At 40.4% G+C, this 20,296-nt stretch overlaps 2 protein-coding genes across 2 annotated transcripts; both read right to left on the reverse strand.

Moving 5' to 3' along the window:
- Positions 1–564: 564 nt before the first annotated feature.
- asb13a.1 (ankyrin repeat and SOCS box containing 13a, tandem duplicate 1) lies at positions 565–3,869 on the reverse strand. Its single transcript, XM_053344153.1, has 6 exons — positions 3,770–3,869; positions 3,047–3,234; positions 2,588–2,744; positions 2,371–2,505; positions 826–1,017; positions 565–743 (listed from the first exon to the last, which is right to left on the reverse strand). Exons 1-6 carry the CDS (start codon positions 3,810–3,812, stop codon positions 586–588), a joined length of 873 nt encoding a protein of 290 aa, XP_053200128.1. The 5' UTR covers positions 3,813–3,869; the 3' UTR covers positions 565–585.
- Positions 3,870–4,434: 565 nt separating this feature from the next.
- gdi2 (GDP dissociation inhibitor 2) lies at positions 4,435–19,501 on the reverse strand. The gene is made up of 10 exons (XM_053344146.1): positions 19,360–19,501; positions 12,053–12,160; positions 11,738–11,837; positions 11,394–11,528; positions 10,202–10,400; positions 9,937–10,068; positions 8,912–9,011; positions 8,632–8,803; positions 7,102–7,301; positions 4,435–5,724 (listed from the first exon to the last, which is right to left on the reverse strand). The coding sequence occupies exons 1-10, from the start codon at positions 19,402–19,404 to the stop codon at positions 5,572–5,574; spliced, it is 1,344 nt and encodes a 447-aa protein (XP_053200121.1). The 5' UTR covers positions 19,405–19,501; the 3' UTR covers positions 4,435–5,571.
- Positions 19,502–20,296: the final 795 nt, after the last annotated feature.

The following is a 20,296-nucleotide window of genomic DNA, read 5'->3' on the forward strand; positions in this document are numbered from 1 at the left end:
ATGATATATAATAAAGGAATATGGTGGATAACTTTAAGATCCCCCCCAGACGTGTTTTATGATGTATATTAAATACTCTGCTTTGAATAATTATGTGTGCCTAATAAGGTTTTTTCACACTTAAAAAAAGAGAAACCGACGTGGCTGAAATTATTGGTACCCTTGCTTTTTATTAAAATAATGCACCCGTCGCCCTGAACAGTGTTGAAATTGAGATATTTTATTATCAGTACAAGTTATCACAACAATCTAAAATAGCCTAGACAAAATAATTGGTATTCTTTAGAAGTTGTAAGAAATAATTGATTTGTAGTGATACTTTAAGTAGAATATTGTGTTTTTGTGTTGCTAATGTGATGTCACAAATCATGCCCTTGAAATCAGAGTTTAAATGAGCACAGAAAACAAACTCTGCAAATACATCATTCTGCATATTGAAGCTCAGACATCCAACTGTAGGAACAGGAAGAAAATCTGATTTTTGAGTGTAGGGGGACTTTAAAATATTAAAACATTTTAAGCAGATATGTTTTACAATTTAAAATGAAACACCAGTCTCTCTCATGCAGGTTGTAGAAAATCCATTCATGTGACAGTCTGCAGTGATGTGGGATGATCACAGTACTGAAGGTAGTTGTGGATGCGGTGGGATATGTCCAGCTGACCTATGACCTCTGAGGCTCTGGTACCCAGCATGCTCCTCACAGTGATCCTACAAAGCTGCTGCAGGCTCAGAGGATTACCTGTCGAGAAGTAGCCTAGTGTTTATCAATGATTCAAAAGCAAAACTGACATTAGAAAAGGACTGATAATAGCAGAACATACTTTCATAAAACCTGAAGCAGACGTAAGAGGGAGATGAAGGCGTTGTGTATTCTATAGGCTTTCTTCCATGGTTGTCGCTAGCGTACACGTTGGCTCCATACTCCATCAGCAGCTCGATCATGTCCAACATGTTGACTCGTGCTGCATGGTGCAAAGCTGTCTCATGGAACTTTAATGAATTCACATTGGCACCTGCAGGACGTTAACATGGGTTTATGAATCCATTACAACTAAAATAAATTGAAATAATATCAATAATATGAATAAGTAAAATCCAAGAAAGAAGGAAAGGACTATGAGCATCATAGACATTCAACAGTCATGAGGTGAGATATGCATTACAGTACGTAAGAGGCACGGACTTTAATTTCTACACCCTAACAGACAGAAATGGAATGCAGCCACAGAGCCAAAGTCATGTGATTTGAATACAGCAGTAATTCAATAAACTCTAATTAAAGTCTGGAAATGCTTGAGAAATCTTTTGCTGACTGCTACAGACCGATCTGACACTAGATTCAAGTATCTTCAAGCTGAATTTCTTCATATGACTTATCCTTCATTATAACTTAAAGTGCAAACAAATAATGTACAAAAAGATTGTTACAATAGACATTTACTGTGTGTTATTCAGGGCTTGAAATTAACACCCACCAAGTTAGTCCTAGTGATGAATCAAGCTCTAAACATCTCTGCATCTGTTTGAAGCAGGCTACAGAAACATCACTCCTAGTCCTAATCCTACATTTCCCATCAATACTATGAAGTGACACGTAAATACAACCACTGACTTGTACACGTAGGTTCGACTAATTAGTTATCTTGAATGGGGAGATTTTTGAGTGTGGGTGGGGGGGAGATATGTAATGCCAAATGATCGTGATCTACACGTCTCAATAATATAAGATCAACCATTTTTTGGGTGGGGCAAATCATTTCAAGGAGATCAATTATGCTATATTTTATATTTTTTGACTGATGCTTATGTTTCAATTGATCTGGTCTATTTCAAGAAAAACTCTCTTCTCTTGTGGAAATTCTGATAGGCTGGTAACTTTAAATTCTAGTATAAATATTCGCTGGTGATCAAAAAAGTTAATTTCAAAAAGTGTACATTAGTGGTTCCCTCAGTATAGTGGCAGAGTAAGATTTGTCCTTTTTTTAATAGTACATTATTAAATTGTGACATTAAAAAATGAGGCAACATTTACATTAACACAACTTTCCGCTTTTTCAAACATACCAAAATGAAAAAAGTAAAAGAAAAATCAGAATCACCATATTGAAAATTCCAGTGAAATATCAAATTCTGCTGCATCGGATTGCAACATGATTAATATGAATCATCAAATGAGAGGAGACAGACTGCCCTAACAAGTCTCTTATTTTTGGGAGACATAAGAAATTAAATGAGGCAGATTAGGGGAAAGAAGTAAAATTTAGATATGTGCACCATAACTTAAAACTTCAAAAATAATAAAATAGATGTGTTTTATACTTTATTTCGTTAACACATTTTTTCTGACCTGCAGTCTTCTTGCTGACCTGCATTTAGCAGCTCCTTGACACATTCCAAGCGTCCTTTAGCACATGCGATATGAAGGGGTGGACCAAAATACACATCGTACGCCTCCAGCTTGGCACCGCTGGCTATCATCAACCTCACGACTTCCACATTACCTGTGAGAGGAGAACAAAGTTTACCTGATGATGTAGAAGAATGAGCGGATATGACTGGTTAAGACTCTGCTGAAGTTTTTACCCTGTATACAGGCCTCGTGGAGCGGTGAGGCAGTGAGAGCTGTGAGGGACGGGTTCACTTTGGCTCCATACTGCAACAGCAGCTTGACACACTCCAGGCTGCCAGAGGAGCAGGCGTTACAGAGGGGAGTGCCACCGTGGATGGTCCGTACATCCACCTGGAGGAAGCATGGAAACAATTCTCATTTGATTTTTCTATTGCAAGCTTTAGTGTTACTTTTAGCGATCTACATATTTTCTTTTTTTTCTTCTACTGTGTCAGAGGTGTTCTGTGGCAACCTCAAAGATTGTAGGTTGCTTCACAAACCTCACAAAAGTATTCTGTATTAGATTGCACCACCACCAGTGTTTTTGATAAGGTGCCCCAGCTTATTTGAGCTTTTCATTTCTTCACATCTAAATAAGTCATGTTTTGTCCTCCATACATGGTGAAGGGGTAAGGCCTGGCTGTGTATCCCACCTGAGCTCCAGCCTCCAGCAGCAGCCGGGCACAGTTAGGATGAGACTGTATGCAGGCTTCATGGAGAGGAGTGATGTTGTCCACTGTCACCATGTTGACAGATGTTCCACTTTCTATCAGCTGTCTGAGCTGTAGAGCTCTGCCATGGGACGCTGCTTCATGTAGGGCGGTCCGGTCTTGCCAGAAACCTTTAACAAACAACATAACAAGCCATTTTATTCAATTTATTTGATATAAATAAAATCTTTTTTCTAAGAAGCTGTTTTTATGTCCTCCATAAAACTCTAAGTACCTTTGAATATTTGTTTTATACACATCTACATGTTACTCTTACTAACCCATTTAGTCTAAGCTAAATATATCTAAGCTTTGACTAATAATAATAATGTACTATGAATAGTTATAGTTGCTGTATTAGCTAACAAACAATAATTACAGGAACTACTTTTTGTTAGATTAGTGTGCACTGGCACTTTATTTTCCTCGACAAACCTTAACAAAATGTAACAATATTTAACAATGTAACACGTATTTGACTCGCTTATTAGCTTTCATCGTGTGATATTAATATAAACAATAGTTTGGTGTCTTCCTATGTAAATATCAATGTAGGCAGGGCACGAGCTAATACGGTAAGACGTAAACAAATTTCCCGGCCTTTCTTATTATCAAACTAACAAACACCTGCCGTTAAAAAAAGTATCACATGTCACCAGTGCTCACCAGTATCGCAAAGAAACGAGCGGCGTGCAGCTGTCAACTCCATATTTTACCCGTAAATATGTTAAAAGACGTTACCAATACGCCAAAACATGAGCTAACGTTACAAGCGCCGAATGAAGGCAGCGGAGGATTATGGGAGTCGTAGTTCATAGATGAGAGGTGTCGTGTTGCTGCAAATAATCTCGTGGTATTTGAAGGTTACTAGTTTAGGTGTGTAGGGAATACTCAGTGCTGTAGTGACACTTATAAGAAATTTAAAAAAGAATGTCATTAAGTCATATATAAAACCATTAGGTATATTTCAGAGTTTTCAATATGTATCTGTATGTTAGTATAATTGTAGTTTCTTAGTAAGATGTAGATGTTTTTTTTTTACTAATTTTAATTAAGGAATCATAACTGCAAATGTTATTATGGAGTATATGTCATGATGCAACTTTTCCTAATATGACAGCTGTAGTTCCAGACTATTACCTGAAATCATACCAGTGATATTGAATAAATTCTCAAATTCATTGATGATTCCCCTGACCTTCAGTATGAATCTGAACAATCTGACAATATAGAGATGTCTTTAACTTGTGTTGTACATCTAGCAGTCACTGTTCACTTCACACAAACACTGATGAACATAGAAGAGCGAATAAATGAATCAAACACACGGCTTTGATTTTTGACAAAGATGTTTTTTTGTTTTTTTTTACTTTGCAGTACAGAAATCATTTGAGCCCGAGATGTTTATTTATTTATTTATTTGTTTTTTTATACAGTTGTTCAAAACAGAAGATATCACAGGGGCTCTCATCAGTTCAATACTGCTGCAGTACACATTTTGGTCCTTCTTAAGCGATTACAGTCAAACCACACTTCCCATCAATCAGCTGTTAATGCTCGGGTCACCCATCAATTTTTTTTTTTTTAATTTTTTTGCATAATACAGGAACTAATATATCTCCTCTGATGCGTTATAGTAACTCAAGCTGTTGAAATACAGGTTCAGGTAGTTTTATGCTGGACTACGGTCGCCCACCTTTTTTGGTGGCTTGGCTTATGGTTTATAGTGTCTGGCTGTGCTGTGCTGGAGATGAGACGACGGGAAAAAAAAAGAAAAAGAGGGGGGCAAAAAAAACAACAACATAAAAATATCAAGCCCACGCACCCCTAAAACCACTTGATCTCACACAATAGGACTCTATTATCTGACGGACTGAGGTGCCTCCTCATGCTGCTGCTGCTGGGTGTGCTTGTATCGCTACACCCGGTAAGGAACCATCAGCTGCTCACATGATTAGACTCAGACTGACAAAGCCAAGCCACATGAAAAATTACCTGCAGAGACCCCCCCCTCCTCCCCCTGTTCCTCCTCCTCTCCCCTCCCCGACACACACACTCTGTAAAATACTACTGATTATGATTCGTCTTTTGATTTGGCATCTTTGGACTATGCGTCGTCTTTAAAACGTGACAGCAGCAGAAGAAAGAATGTCGGGTATTAACTGTATATCAGGCATAACCAGTGTTTTAGTGCAACATCCGTCTGAATGTGATTAGAAAAAAAAAAAAAAAAAAAAAAAGCATAGCTCCCTCCCTGAACCCTATCCAACAATACTATATCATATCTCTCTATATCATGAACTTCCTCAATGGGCCGACCGTGTATTTGGATAATCGGCCGGCCCATTGGTGTGTACGTTTTTGTGTAGGTTTTCTATTTTTTGTAAGATTTCCGATGTCGGCAGCGTCGTCTGTTGATGATCCGTCGGAGAGTGTTCTTAGCGAAGCGTGTGGTCGGCTCGCCCCCTCTACTCTGCCGCGTCGCCGTAGATGTCCTTCTTCCCGCGCTCCATCTCGGCAAAGTCAAATTCCGAGCCGGTCATCCTCAGGAAGATGTCCTTGATGTCGTCGCAGGTGGTCTCGAAGTGGGTTGTAGCGTCGTATGTACGGGAGATGAAAATCTAGAGCGGAGGGAAAAAATGATGTTCAAATCTCAGTGTGCATTTAAAATAGATCAAATAATCCAGGTCAGATATCAGGTTTGATTCTTAAATTCTGCTTTAGTTTCAAACCATCTACAAATATTTCTTTCTTCTTTTATTTTTTAAAAAGGAAGGAAGCAGACTCTAGAGGTGTTTCCTGTGCAGGATGTATCGCTGACACAGCACCAAACAGCCGTGGCTCATAGATAACATGTTCTTACATAACATACAACATGCTAGGCTAACGTTTCATGTTAAAACCTTGAAATCCATTTTAACGCAAAATGAAGATAGCAACAGAAATCAGTACATGTACTAAATAGAAATATGTTATTAATGGATTAACTGTTTGTATCACTGCTTTTTTAAACATGGAGCACAGTGTGTGTCACTCATCTGAACTGTGCAACACTTGTACAATGCTGATGCTGCATATTTGGAAAGGTCAGATCTCTCTCTGTGTGTGTGTGTGTGTGTGTGTGTGTGTGTGTGTGTGTGTGTGTTATCTTCTGATTGTCAGTGTTAGTTAAAGTATTTGGAAATATGTAACATGTAGTTTTGGGATTTGTAGTCCTTCACAACAATCATATTATTTTATTGTATTTTTTTACTATTATTGTTCTTATTGTTTATCGTACTTATGTATTGTTCTTTATTCTTCTTATTATTGCTGCTCTTCTATTTTTACTGTCCACTTGCTGCTGCAGTAATGCAAATTTCCCCATGGTGGGACTAATAAAGGAATATGTCATCTTTTTTTTTTTTTTTTTTTTTTTAACATTTCTCATTTTTATTTTACTTTATTTAAATGTTCTTAATATTTTTATTTTATTTTCTCATCTGTGTTTAAGTCTCAATTTGTTCTTTTGTTTATGTTCCCTCATCGTTCCTTTTCCTTTAGCTTATGTTGTCACTTGTTCTGTCTTATCATCAGCTTGTCAATCAGCTGTGAAGCACTTTGAACATTAACCTGTATGATAGCTGCTATAAATCACTGTATATAATCTACAGCTTCTGCCTGATGACGTAAATTATCACATTGTGTGTCTGGTGAACAAAAATCTACTTCCTTTTCACACAAGGACCAGGAAGTGAGGCGCTCAAGTTCCCCTGAGGATGAACTCTAATTGTTCTGAGTTCAATGTCGCAACTACTACTACTGGTATTCAAGGCATTTTAAAACAATGTGTAAAAACTACTTAGTTCATATCCTGTCTAGTTCTTGCTAAACAAGTTTCAGTTTGTATTGGAGTGATAGGAATCAAATGGCTGCTTGGAAATGTAAATAAACAGACAAGTGCAGCTGATTTGTTGTAAATGTGCTTCTTGTGTCACGTGACATCTGGGTGACTGTACCTGGCTCTCGGTGCCCATGTCGGTGGGTGCGAACTGGTCGCTGAGGCTGACGAACTTCTGCTCGATGGGCTCCAGCAGGTCCAGGGCGGGCTTGATCTCCTTCTCGGGGTCGTTCGTCTCCGCTGTGGTGCTGGCGATGGCGATGTATTTCCCCTGTGCTGCCACGTTGTGAGCGGAGGAGATCATACAGACGTAGATGTCTGGAGAAACGGGGAGAGAGAGGAAAAAGTTCATGTCTGATGGTTTGACTGTGTTTGAATCTTCTGTTATGGGTCTTATTAGTTGTTTGTGTTAGGACATTTGCTTTGGGTCAACTTGCTGTTCATTCTCACGGCTCTGAGTAACAGCTGACAAAACTACAAGCATGTATATTGTCAAAAAACCTGAAGTGACACCTTCAAATAGCTTGATTTGTAACTCAATTAATAATGATTGCTCATTTTGTATAATCTGATATAACTGTACAGCATACTGTGTTTCACATGGATGATTAACAGTAGTACAAGCTGTGCAAACTGCTGACTGACAGTACTGTAAATTCTTGGTGTATATATTATAAATAATTACTATTACTGTCAATGTTGCTGGTTTGGTTTGTGTGGACCTGCGGTGAAAACCCACAACTGTTTGGAATGTTTATGGTGTCTTTTAAATCACAGCTGAAGACTTTTCTGTTTGCTGCTAGTTTTATTAATACAAAATTTAAGGGTTAAGATCTCACTGTACTGCAACTTCCTGTTTGTATTGGTCTTCTTTTATTTTAATTTTTTTTATTTCATTTCCAATTTAACACTTTTAATCGTCTTTAAATGTCTTTTTATTTGCTGTGTGTTACTTTTATATCCTGTCCTAATGCATTTAATATTTCATGTATGTTTATTAAACTGAAAACTGGATTGAACTGCAGTGATTTTGGGTTTGTGGGGAAAACAAAACAGACTTTTTACCGAGTGAACTAAACTCTGAGACTGTTTGTTTGAGTTACATTCACACACCAATATTGCTTTGCTTGCTTGAATTAACACTCCTATTGAAAACTGAATCCAGATGTGGTCTATTTGTTTTTGCAGGGCTGGTTTTTGGTGACACGTAGAATAGAATAGAACAGAATAGTTTATTGTCTTTGTACAGGTATTCAACAATTCCTGCTGCACTGCCTGAGTGGAGCTCAAATAGAGACTTCAAAAAGTAAAAGTTTAAATTAAAGTTAAAAAATATTCACACACACACACACACACACACACACACACACACACACACACACACACACACACACACACACACACACACACACACACAAGTTCACACATATATACATACATAGTACCTATATATAAAGCCTGATGGCAGTGGATACTACTTTAATTGTTCCCATATTATATTAAAAAATCTATTCTCTTATTTCAATGGTTATATATTAATCTTCTTTGTCTATTTCACTGATATAATTCTGATCTTCGATATCATCTTAAATAAAAGAGGCGAGACGGTGCTGTGTCTGTAGTCTGCTGGCTTCCTGTGTGCTCTCACCGTGCTTCCTGTTGACCTGGTTCTGGGGGATGATGATCTGGCAGGAGTTGACATCGTTGGTGTTGCTGATGGGGTGGTTCAAGATGCAGATGACTCGGATCACCTGGCCCACTTTGCTGGTGCGGTCCATGATGTAGCTGGGGTCGCAGATCAGCTGCTTGCACCTGGCGATCTGGTGGAGGACGGGGGGAAGGGGGTAGGGTTAAGAAGTAATAAGTATAGTTAAGTCATAATACATCTTATATTATGAACTCAATCCCAATCGGAGAAAGACGCTCACCTCTCCCTCAGACTTGACTCCCACCACCTTTCCATCCTCCACCACGATCTCGTCGATGGGCTTGTTCAACATGTACGTCCCACCGTAGATAGCGCTCAGCCTGGAATGGAAACGCATTCAAAACCAATAATCAATACCTGAGATCAAGAGGTCATTCTCGCAGTGATATTATACTGCTGTCCTATTGTGCATTATCAAACAATGAATGAATGAATGATAGTGAGCTGTATAAAACTACAATATTATTAATGTGACACAAGGTTATGTTTAATACTGAACTGGTCAGCTGACTCGATGTGTGGCTCTGCACTGTTTTACTGTTTAAAAGTGTGTGGAATCATGACCTAAAAAACACCTTAACACCATTCTGACATGTCAAAAGTAAGAAAAGCAAAGATATTTAACTGATAAAACCTGTTTCAGGGTGCTGGTATTGTCATGTCTCACTGTGACACTTGAATAAAACAGAGCTGCTGTTAATGTCATTAGTGACACCTTCTGTTTTTTCCCTTTACTAGAACAACAGACTAAAATTAGCTCTTCTACAATAGTAGCAAACAGGCCCTCCGCTCAGGTGGTCCTACTTCCCAAATATTCAGACAGTGTCATGGTGGAGTTGGCAGGGGTCAAACAGAGACCCCTCCCTCCCTACCCCCCACAGCTGCTTCAACTTGTGTATCGCTTCATTAACACAACATACTGTGTGAGCATCGATAAGGTGATTCTATGGAAACTGACACAGGAAACATTGATACTTTTATAGCTCCTAGTTTAGTTCCTCATTTTTGTTTCTTTGCTTCCATAAGTAGTGCAGTGAACATTTAAAACTCATGGTGCAAACTATTTACTTAGGGGTGAGGGGGTGGGGCGTTCTAAATGTCAAGTTAATAACGTGATGCTGATGGAAAGAAAAAGGCCACATGTAAGTTCTCTGAAACAGTGAGGTGTCTAGAGATTCCTGCCCTAATTATTTGGAAGAGTTGTGACAGATGTTACAGATGTGTCTAAGGGTGAGAGTCTCCTACCTGGCAAAGCCTTGAGGCAGCTCTCCAAGGCCGTACAGCGGGTAGAGGTATGGGCTCTTTCCATATCTGGCCAAAGACTCACTGTAAAGCTTTATCCTGTTTACTGTGTCAATGCATGGTTGATCCAGGTAACTGAGTGGAGAGAGAGAGAGAGAGAGAGAGTATAGTTTAATATGGCTGGGTGACATGGCATCACAATGAGGTGCTAGTAAGTGAATGTGTATATAGAGGAAATGTATATGAAACGATGAGGAGGACTACTGACTCGTCTGTGCGGTAGAGAGCGAGGGAGTGGCCGGTGAAGTCGATGACCTCCTGGCCCAGACTAAACTTTTGGTAAATGGCCCTCATTGTTGTCTTGGTGGGGTCGACGCCCTCCATGGTTTTGGGATCATTCACGTCGAAGTTGGCGATGAAGGTCAGGAACTTCTTGAAGCGCCGTTTCTCAAACAGCCCCATCAGACCTGTGGGAGAGCGACAAGTTTAGACTTTAGACAGAGCGAGTCGAAAGAACATCGACCGGTGGTTCCCGACACAGGGTCCAGACCCCCCCCCCCCCACACACACACACCAGATCCACACATCGACCAACTTCAAACTAATTCGGTACACTTCCATCCACCCATTCTACCTGTTTACTGGATTTGAACTTTCACCCTGCTCACTACTGCCCCTAAAATAACTTCACTACAACTGAGGCTTAAACCTCAATTACATAAGAAGCACTGCAGCAAGAGAGTGACGTCACGGCTTTAAACAACAAGTTTGGAGCTTGTTCTTTGCGCTCAGTGTCAGTAAAACTAAGCTGAATATGTTCTGAGTAAATATCTTGTGTCTCTGTAAAAAGCTGCTACAGTCTACGGACCTGCAAGGTGAGGGTCACATGACCCACAAAGAAGATCTGTGTGGACAGGTTAGTGGTACTGTAATAGTTTCATGTGATGTTGCCTCTGAATAGGAAGTGGGGGAAATGGGACTTTAGAATAAAAGCACTCTCTGTTCCAGACAACAACATAAGAATAAGATAAATAAATGTTCTTTTCTTATATCACATAAAGATGGAAAATAAAATGCATTACAGAAAGCATTTGATTGTGCTTCTTAAAGTGCTTAGTTTTAGCTCTCCTCTTTTCTCCGTGTATCTCACTGACAGTCCAGCCTCTCCACGTGTCCAAATGCACGGCTCCACTTTTACCGTATTAGCTGGAGAAGCTGTGCCCGTTAAAATAGAAACGCTGGGACAAAAATTGAACAATCCTCAATATTTCATAAGTCACTTTTGGACCACGACCCACCAATTGGGAAATGTTGGTGTAAAATGATGGAAAGGAAAAAGAAAAAGCAACTCAAAAAGAAAAGAATTTAAAAATAGAAGAAAATAAGAGGACAATTGAACAAATACATAAAAACAACATCTCTACACGTTCATTTTTCACTGTATTTCTCTGATAACTTACTAGATGACAGAGCCTCGGTCTCAGTTGAGGGGACTTTGTGGATTTTGCCCCCTTTGTACACATAGCTGCCCTCGATCACTTTGAAGTCGAGGTAGCGAGTCACCTGTGTGATCAGCAGCATGCGGACCAGCTGACCTGAGAGAGAGAGAGAGCGAGAGAGAGAGTGAGAGAGAGAGCGAGAGAGCGAGAGAGAGAGACATCACTGTTACTCTACATGAGCTCATTTTTAAGTATAAAGTGGGACTTTGTTTGACTATAGGCTGTCTCTATGTGACTAAAGGTCTGGAGGTTTATATAACGAGCTCAAGCTGCATGTGATATACAGCTGAGTGTTGGAAGTATACCATTGGCCATGAGGAATTTAGGGATGAGGTCCACGTTCCAGTCCCGTCCTTTTCCCATTGTCTCAGGAGGTTTGCCGGGGAGGTTGAAGCGCTTGAAGAGCTGCGGGGGGAAAACACAGGAAGAGTGTTTACTCACAAGGCTACCACTAACTGAAGTAAATCAAACCTGTTTTTAAGCAAACAGTGGTTTAACTACAAGTGAAGACAAAGGTGAATATTGTATCTTTGGTTTGGACGAGAAGTAGCAGTCATTGGTAGAATAGATCTATAAAGGAGGCTGAAGGGTCTTTCTTGAAGGGTCAGAGTTCAACTTACGTCTTCCAGAGGTGTGATGGAGGCGCTCTCGGCTCCGTAGTAGGAGTTACGATCCATGTGCAGCACCTTCTTCCCCTTCACCGACATGATGCCTGAGAGGATGCATTCCTGTTGGGGAGAGAGATCACAAAACACAAAACACAAAGGAGGAGTAAGGACGTGAGAATGAAGGAGAACTGATGAGTCAACAAAATTTCACAATCACTAATATCAAGGGGCTCGACTAATGCAATAAATCCCACAATCTTCCCTTTCTTCTTTCCTCAAAGGACAACTACAAGGAAGGTGCTATTATACGAGTAGTGTAGCTGCTTTAAGGAATAAGGAAGTGTGTGGTCAAATGTGAGCGGTAAGTTGTCAGTCTGGTGGTAAAATGTTCAGTACAGAATACAGTGAGTCGCTTCATAAATGCTGCAGCTGCACCGAGAAAAAGTCTCATCTGTTATGTCGGACTCAAAATTCACATTCAGAAATTCCACGAGTCATTAATAGATGTTTGATTAATGTTATGGAGGAAGAAAGACATTCAAAAAACATAGAGGTAACATTATTGGCTTTCTTTCTTATAGACATAATTGCATCAGTGCTACACACTACAAGGATTCTGCCCCACACACACACACACACACACACACACACACACACACACACACACACACACACACACACACACACACACACACACACACACACACACACACACACACACACACACACACACACACACACACACACACACACACACACTTCTCTGTAAGCCACAGGATGACATAAACGGAGTATGAAATGTTACCATGACAACACATTCTTTGCTCAGCTGTTAAAAGCCCATTCACAGCCACAAACGCCTGAAAGGAAGAAAAAAAAAAAAAAACACCAACAAACAAACCAGCCTGTATGACTGAATGCTGGCAAATCCCAGAATCCACCAGTGACACACCCAGTACCGACATACCGTGTGACGTGCTTGTGCGGAGCGATGGGAGGATGATTAGAGCGATTGCAGCTTTCACAGCGCTTTAAATCTCGATGATGGAGGGCTGCATGTTTGCCGGAGTCTGGAATTCCTACGGCCCAAAGGCCTTAATGCTTAACGCGATTACAACAGCGGAGTGTGTGTGTAGATGCAAGAAAACACAGCATGGGGTCATGTGACTGTGTGGACTTTACTACTGACTGACAGCTTTGCTCTCAGGCTGAGCACCGCTTAAACTTGTTTTCTCACATAAGACACACAGACGGGAGTGTGTGTCGCCACTTTTCCTGCCTGATGTCACCCGCGCTTCCTTTTGTGTGTGCCGTCTGTGGACTTATGACACAGGAAGTGACAAGAGTGCCTGCCGTTTGTTTTTTTCCAATTAGGACTCATTAGTGTCACTCTCCACATGCCAAAAAAAAAAAAAAAAAAAATGCACCGCACCTAATTACATTATAGTCAATGAAGGCTCATTTTAACTGAGTGTGGACAGTACAATCCTGACAGTGACTACAATCAATTTAAGGCTACTACTTTGTCATTTGAGTGGTGGATGACTCAGGACTGCACAGATAATAATTAACTAGAGTGTTACAGAGAAGTGACAGGAACCATACAGCTGCTGTGTGACACCTTTAACCGGAAATTCTGCTGACCACAACTTCATGCTCCGTTTATCTATTTACAGCTCTGTTTCTCGAAATTAAACCTTATAAAAAAGGCGTGTCAAACCTACGGCCCGTGGCCCAGAACCAGCCCCGAATCCAGAATCCAACCAGGCCCGCTGGATGACGTGAAGGCTTGTGATCTGCTCCTGGACGTCCAACTTGAGATAACTGACCAATTCAGATGTGAAGGACAAAGTTGTGTTGGTGGGCCTGGACACATTTCATCAGTATCTTACCAGGGTAACCCCAGATTGACAGAACAGGCTGCAAAAATGTATTTTCTTTTTTTTTTTTTTTAAATCCTTCAATTCAACCATTTTGTAAATAGTTGGTTTATTATAGAAAAATGTGATGTTATTATGCAATGGTTTCACTGGTCTGACCCACCTGAGATCATGTAAGGCTGGTTGGGTCTTCAGTAGTAAAAGCTCTAACTGGCTCATGACCGAAACCCGATGGTCAGTCAAAAATGGCTCAATCGAGACGCTCTGCGACCAAATACGTGTCACAACTCTGATGGTGTTAGATTTCTCACCAAAATGTCTCACAATGTGACTGTTGCAACAACCTTTGTTTACAAACCAACCAGTCAGCACACTGCATGAAATGATGAGTATATTAGCACGGTAGTTTAAAAAAAACACAACAGAGCTGCCACTATGTTGATAATCAAATAACATATGTCATCATTTTTAAAAGGAAAAATGCCAAATAAGTTTTGAGGATATGATACTTTTCTGTGACGTAAATGATGGTTAACTGAATATCTTTGGATTTTGTAGTGTACTGCTTAAACAAAACAAGACGTTTTAGGTTGTCTCCATATGTTTAAAAGGTCAATTTTCACAATTCTGACATTCTATAGGAAAAAACAACAAATCAAGAACATTATCTGTCTATTAATTCCATTTTATTTATATAGGCCAAACCACAACAAAGGTTATCGTTCCCACACAAGCAGCACTTGGTGACAGCGGTGAGGAAAAACTACCCTTTAGGAAGAAGCCTCAAGCAGAAGCAGACTCTAGGTGGACGATCATATGTTTCAATCTATCATGTTTTCCTCTTTTCCCTTTCAGACTGGCTCCTCAGTGTCCTCCTGTTTTGAGGGATTTTTTTTGGGGTGGATAAAAAGTGCTGCTGCATCCCAGTGCTGCATATCACTGATGATTTATGATTCAATCTGACCTGCCTGAACTGAAAGTGTACAGTGTGACAGATTGCTGCTGTACTGAGATGTTATCGGATCGTATCTGGCTGTGTGATGTGATGTGAAACCTGTGTGTCCGTCAATGACAGGCAGGTATGAAATCCCTGCAGATAATAATAAAGCTACCAAAGCTTAACGCAGTGTTTTGCTCGACCTAAATTTAACTGTACCTCTAAACCATCCCCGTCATAACCTCACTGACACAGCGGCCTCTCTACATCCTGTACCATCCGAGTAGGTTTCTACATAGGTGCCTATGCCTCCCTAAAATAAAACACGCTGCAGTGAAACCAGATCGCCTAGGTCTGCGAGCGTCTGGGTCTCGTCTGCTCCTGTGTGATCTTGCGATGCCGTTGACTTTGAGGCATCTCTGGAAGGGGAGAGGTGGTGGTGGTGGAGCGGAGGTGGTGGTAGAGCGGAGGCAGTTCTGATGTGTCACTGTCACTCCTTTTAATGTGACGTGACTGATGGCGACCTGCTGCCTGCTTATATAAATACAGGCTTTGACACAGAGCCGGTGGCAGCCTAGTCATCACTACCTCTGCCAGATAGTAGTGGCCGTGCTGACGGAAGGGGAAAAAAAAACCACACACACACACACACACACACACACACACACACTGATCCGGTGTGCAGTTGAGCGAAACATTGGAGCCAATAAAAAACATTCAGAGTGGATAGACAGAGAGAGAGGCGAAGTCCCAGTTCAATTTTTAACACATAAGAGCCATAAAGAAGAAAAAAAAAAAAGAAAAAATCAGAGAGAGGAGGCGAGAGGCCGCAAAGTCCAACACGGGGCTCTCTGCACTTCAAAAAGATACGATCACATGACAGATTTTTTACTATTGAAGCATGACCATACAAGCTTTGATTTTACCACGCTGAAAATTATACAACACGCTTAATAACTCTGCTCTGAAGTTACAAGAATGTGTTGGACTGTAATGTGCTGGAGTCGCTGCAGCCACAAATGACCACAGTGGACTTTTATTTATTTATTTATTTTATAATTAGGAGATGGGAACTAACAAATACACCTTCATGCAATTTTAGAAAGTGTTGGTATTTCACTCTACTTTTCACTTCCCTGCATTAATCTGCCAGCTGTGTCAGTAAGCCACAGGCACAACTAAGTTTTACATGCAGCCCATGTGATCAGCTCATAGCATTAGACAGGAATGTACAAACCTTTAATGGCAGTTTTCTTTTAAAAAAAAAAAGATATTTGTGGTTATTTCATCATTGTGTTGCTTGTTTGGCAATGCCTAGAACTTCTAACGAGTTGAGCTTATTTAGTTTGGCGTGAGAGGAAACAAGCATTGTGGCGGCTGCATTGTCTCGACTATCATTTCCTGCTTTCGGTGGTGATGGAGTCCTCACACCATCTAAAAATAATGTCAGCTTCTAACTGGTTAATGCACAAGTCATTTAGTACTGTGGGAAATGTGATTCAGTTTTTATGCTTCAATAAATTCAAATTTAGGGTTAGCTCATGATTTCTTCTGCCAGGCTTTCCTCTATTTATTATTTGTCATATGAACGATCAGAAAACACTTTCTTTTATGGTCACAATTTGCCAAAACTCAACGTGATGTTTTCAAATATCTTAACACAAAACCCAAAGATAATCTGTTTAAGATTTAACCCTTACATACTGCTCATATTCAGGCATTTCTCAGTTTAAATTTGTATCACATGCACAAAAACAAGTTGTTTTTGTATATTATGGGTCATATATGGATAAGTTGCAAATGTATGGCTAAAAGAAACGTTTTTAATGTTTAATTTCTTCTCTCAAATGTAAAAAATTGGTCAAATTAGACCCCGAAAAGTAAGTAGGAGTTAAGAAGTTGGCAGTGGAGAATGCTTCCTATTTATGTTTGAGAAATTACTTCAAAACTGCTGCCAATTAGTTTAGTAGACTAAGGCCAAGTTTAGGCCAGGACTAGACTTGTTTCTCAATAGATATTTTCACTGAATCTTTAGTCTAGGACTAGTCTGGAAACTGCCCTAATGTTTTTAACTTTGTGTGTGTGGGCTCCATCACTTACTTCTTCCTCACCCACACTTGTGGTTTCACATCAGTCGGTGCTGATGTAGTTCCTGATCGATGCCCAACTGTCACACCAGTTCTTGAATATATACCTCAACCCGCCACCTCCTCAACCGCTGCTAACACGCAGCCCTGAACTCCTCTGTCATTTTCAGGTGAAAACAAAAGAGAGCTGCTTACTTGGAAATACCCGACGGCATCGTAACGCCAACCTGACTGTATTAAGGTACAGTTTGATATCTTGTGCCAAGACACTCCCCTTCATGTGTCATTAGTAGTGGACAGATGGGAGAGCCCATCCCCCCCCAGCCACTTAAAACCTATCAAAAATGCAGAGAGGGACTACAAAAGGCCTGACTAATCATGTCCGCTCCAGACGTACAGGAGCAGGATGAATGAAATTGGAAGGGGAAAAAAAATAGAAGCTTGAATGAAGTCTGTTTCCCTGAAAAGCTGCATTGTACAAACACTTGCAAGCTGCAGGCATCTACATGAGTGGGTACTGTCTAGTGGTATGATCTAATGTGAATAAAACAAACTAAATTATACTTAACATACTGATATATACTTAATACATCAGAATACGGTATATGTTAAGTCTTGGTTGACAGTGCAAATGATGCAAAATCTCACATTCAGAAAATGAAAGCAGGGCAGAGTGTCTTTATTTCATCACTGCAACTACTTGACTTTACTTATTAACTCAGAATTTTGATTATACGCCTATTACAGCTCTGTATAAACTGTGGAGTTAGCAGCTTCAGCAGTGTTTGTGCATAGTACAAAAAGGGGAAGTTGTCAGATGTGCAGAAAGTGAAGTCATTGATTGGTGTACGGGAACTAAACTATGTTAAATACACAGTGCCAGCTCAGCCACAGTCTGCAGGGATTTTAAGGCTGGTTGTGTCCAACTCTCACTCAACCTCGCCTGTAGAGTACTTGAAGCATACTTTCGGTTCCTCAGTCTTGGGGGAACCACACCCAAATGTGAGCTTAATCAACATCCAGCCCACCAAAACTTAACCAAACCCCCTTTCTGATGGTCTGTTTTTTTGCTCTGCAGGCTCTGTCTGCTCTGAGCCTGAAGAATAAAAAAACAGCTTTGGAACTTTTGTTTGTTATCATTAAGAAAAATCATTTAACAGGAACTCAAAGCTAGGGGTTGAAAGCAGATAATGTTCCCGTCAAAACTATGTGCTGATGTTTGAAATTGTAGGAACAGTCCAGAAACTCTAACAGATGTACTGGAGGCTGCCCCTTTGCCCCTAATAAAGTCCTAAAGTCATCACGGGATTTCCCTGTCATGCCCCAGCCATGTAAAACTGACAGCTAGCTCACTTAGGAGGCCAGAGAGTGTCATTTTGCCTGTAAAGATACGGCATATTTAATGTTGAAGAAGGCAATTTCCGTGTAAACAAAGCGTACACATACGATGAATAGCTCGTAAACTGCCACCTTACGTTATATTAGATGAGCTCTTCATGTTTCTTTTGAGTCAAATCAACGCATTGAGTTCAACTGGAGTTTATAATGTAACGTTACTGCTCAAGTTTCTGACAGTTGAACGGTGCAAAGGAAATCCAGTTATTTGAATAAGCAGACAGCCAGTTCAATACATTCACGTTTAAGTCATTTACCGTGCTGAAGCTTCGTTCACTTTACTGAAACTAGCTTTATAGAGCTTGCAGACGACCTAACGCTAAATTTGACTCCGCAGCCTGTTGAGTCCAAGCACCGCACGGAAGCTTAAGACATTTTAAGTTAACCGCTAACTGTTAGTTAGCTATCTACACAACCGTATGACTACTTACATGTGATAATTGGCTACCTATCTAAACTACAGCAGTTGAAACGAGGTCAACACCTGAATGAAAAAGACACTGCCCGTCAGAGATTATTCGGTGAAACTATGACACGTCGTAATTCTATCGTTAGCCTCATTTCGGTCGCTAGCGTTAGCAGACTAATTATGCGCGTATAATCTTATCTTGACTGAGAAAAGCTGCTCGAGCTGGCGCCCAAAGAGCGTTAACCGGCTAGTTACGGAACACACTGCACCCAGAGTCGACAGAAAAACGCATTAACTACAGAAATGGATGGTTTGAATAATTTTATGAAGCTAAATTAACAGTTTAGCGTAGCGTTAATCTTTCCAGGGACAGAGGGTAGTTGCAGTTAGCACAGTGCTAACAGTTAGCGGTAGCTACTTAGCTTACAGCTTCCATTGACTAACAGGTACTCCCTACCTCTCGGTTAGCGGCTAAGCTAGCTACTTAACGCTAGCCCTGCCGATTAAAGGCCCAGTTAGCTCGAAGCCAAACTGTCAACTTCTAACTGCGTTGGTAACAGGTTGCAAATCACTCCCACTGCACGGAATCACCCCATTTAAATGTTTCTCACCGTAAGCCCGGTGCCCAGGACGATAACGTCGTATTCTTCATTCATTTTTCCAAGTCTTTACTCCTCAGGTCCTGATTATCGGGAAAGAAGAAAATGGAGCTCAGTGGGGCTGGAAATGAGAAGGGGCTGCTTCTCCGCGTCAGGCGCCTCCCGGGCGGGGCTTCCCTGCTGTCAATCACCAGGAAGACTACTGACAACCTACACTGCATGTATGGCTGAGTATAATGAACCATTGTTTCATGAAGCACAGATACAAGAAGGAAGAAAAGCATTAGTATGTTGCTTTTGGGTTTTTTGTGCTGTTGATCGCTAAATTCCTTGGAGGAACTCAGGCAGACAATAAAGATCCCTTCAAGACATAAACTAATTTGTGTGTGACAGAAAAGTACATTTATCTTGTCATTAAAATGACACCCTTCTCCCTCATTAAAAATTCTACAATTTATGAATATGTAAATGTTATTAATTTAAAACGTTTAACTTCTGGACACAAGATGTCTCCTACTTCATTGTAGAGTTCATTCTCAGTGTTTGAGCACTGCAGACTTCAAGTTTCCACATACAAAGTTTCAGTTTAGAGAATATTGTATTTGTAACTTTAGTCACAAAATCGATCAACCATAATCAATAGCGATGTAGGCTACCAGACCTATCAATAACTGTACACTTTTCTAAGGTTTTTCTTCAGTTCCACGTTAGGTGTTGAGCTTATTAATTTAATAAATGTAAATATAACTAGTGTTCATGCTTCAATGTAAAGTCCATTCTCAGTGTTTGTGCACTGGAGGTTTCAAGTTTCCACATCATGCTTAAGTTGCTACTGGATCATAATCAGCTCCAAAGCAGTTGTGATGTCACAAAATCACCTTGTATGTACATGCCTGATAAACTCAGGTTTAAGGTGAGCAGGGTGAATGAATGTGAAAACAAACCATCC

Source organism: Scomber japonicus, chromosome 23 (genome assembly GCF_027409825.1).
Source record: "Scomber japonicus isolate fScoJap1 chromosome 23, fScoJap1.pri, whole genome shotgun sequence".
Classification (NCBI taxonomy): Eukaryota; Metazoa; Chordata; class Actinopteri; order Scombriformes; family Scombridae; genus Scomber; species Scomber japonicus.

Bases quoted from the DNA above. Each gene is read 5' to 3' on its own strand.
- asb13a.1 (XM_053344153.1), bottom strand. From the start codon at position 3,812: ATGGAGTTGACAGCTGCACGCCGCTCGTTTCTTTGCGATACTG. The intron at 3,235-3,769 runs GTGAGCACTGGT...TGTTTGTTAAAG, and splicing joins CTCGTTTCTTTGCGATACTG to GTTTCTGGCAAGACCGGACC. The intron at 1,018-2,370 runs GTCAGCAAGAAG...AACGTCCTGCAG, and splicing joins CAAGGAGCTGCTAAATGCAG to GTGCCAATGTGAATTCATTA.
- gdi2 (XM_053344146.1), bottom strand. From the start codon at position 19,404: ATGAATGAAGAATACGACGTTATCGTCCTGGGCACCGGGCTTACG. The intron at 12,161-19,359 runs GTGAGAAACATT...TCTCCCCAACAG, and splicing joins TCCTGGGCACCGGGCTTACG to GAATGCATCCTCTCAGGCAT. The intron at 11,529-11,737 runs GTATACTTCCAA...TCTCTCTCTCAG, and splicing joins TAAATTCCTCATGGCCAATG to GTCAGCTGGTCCGCATGCTG.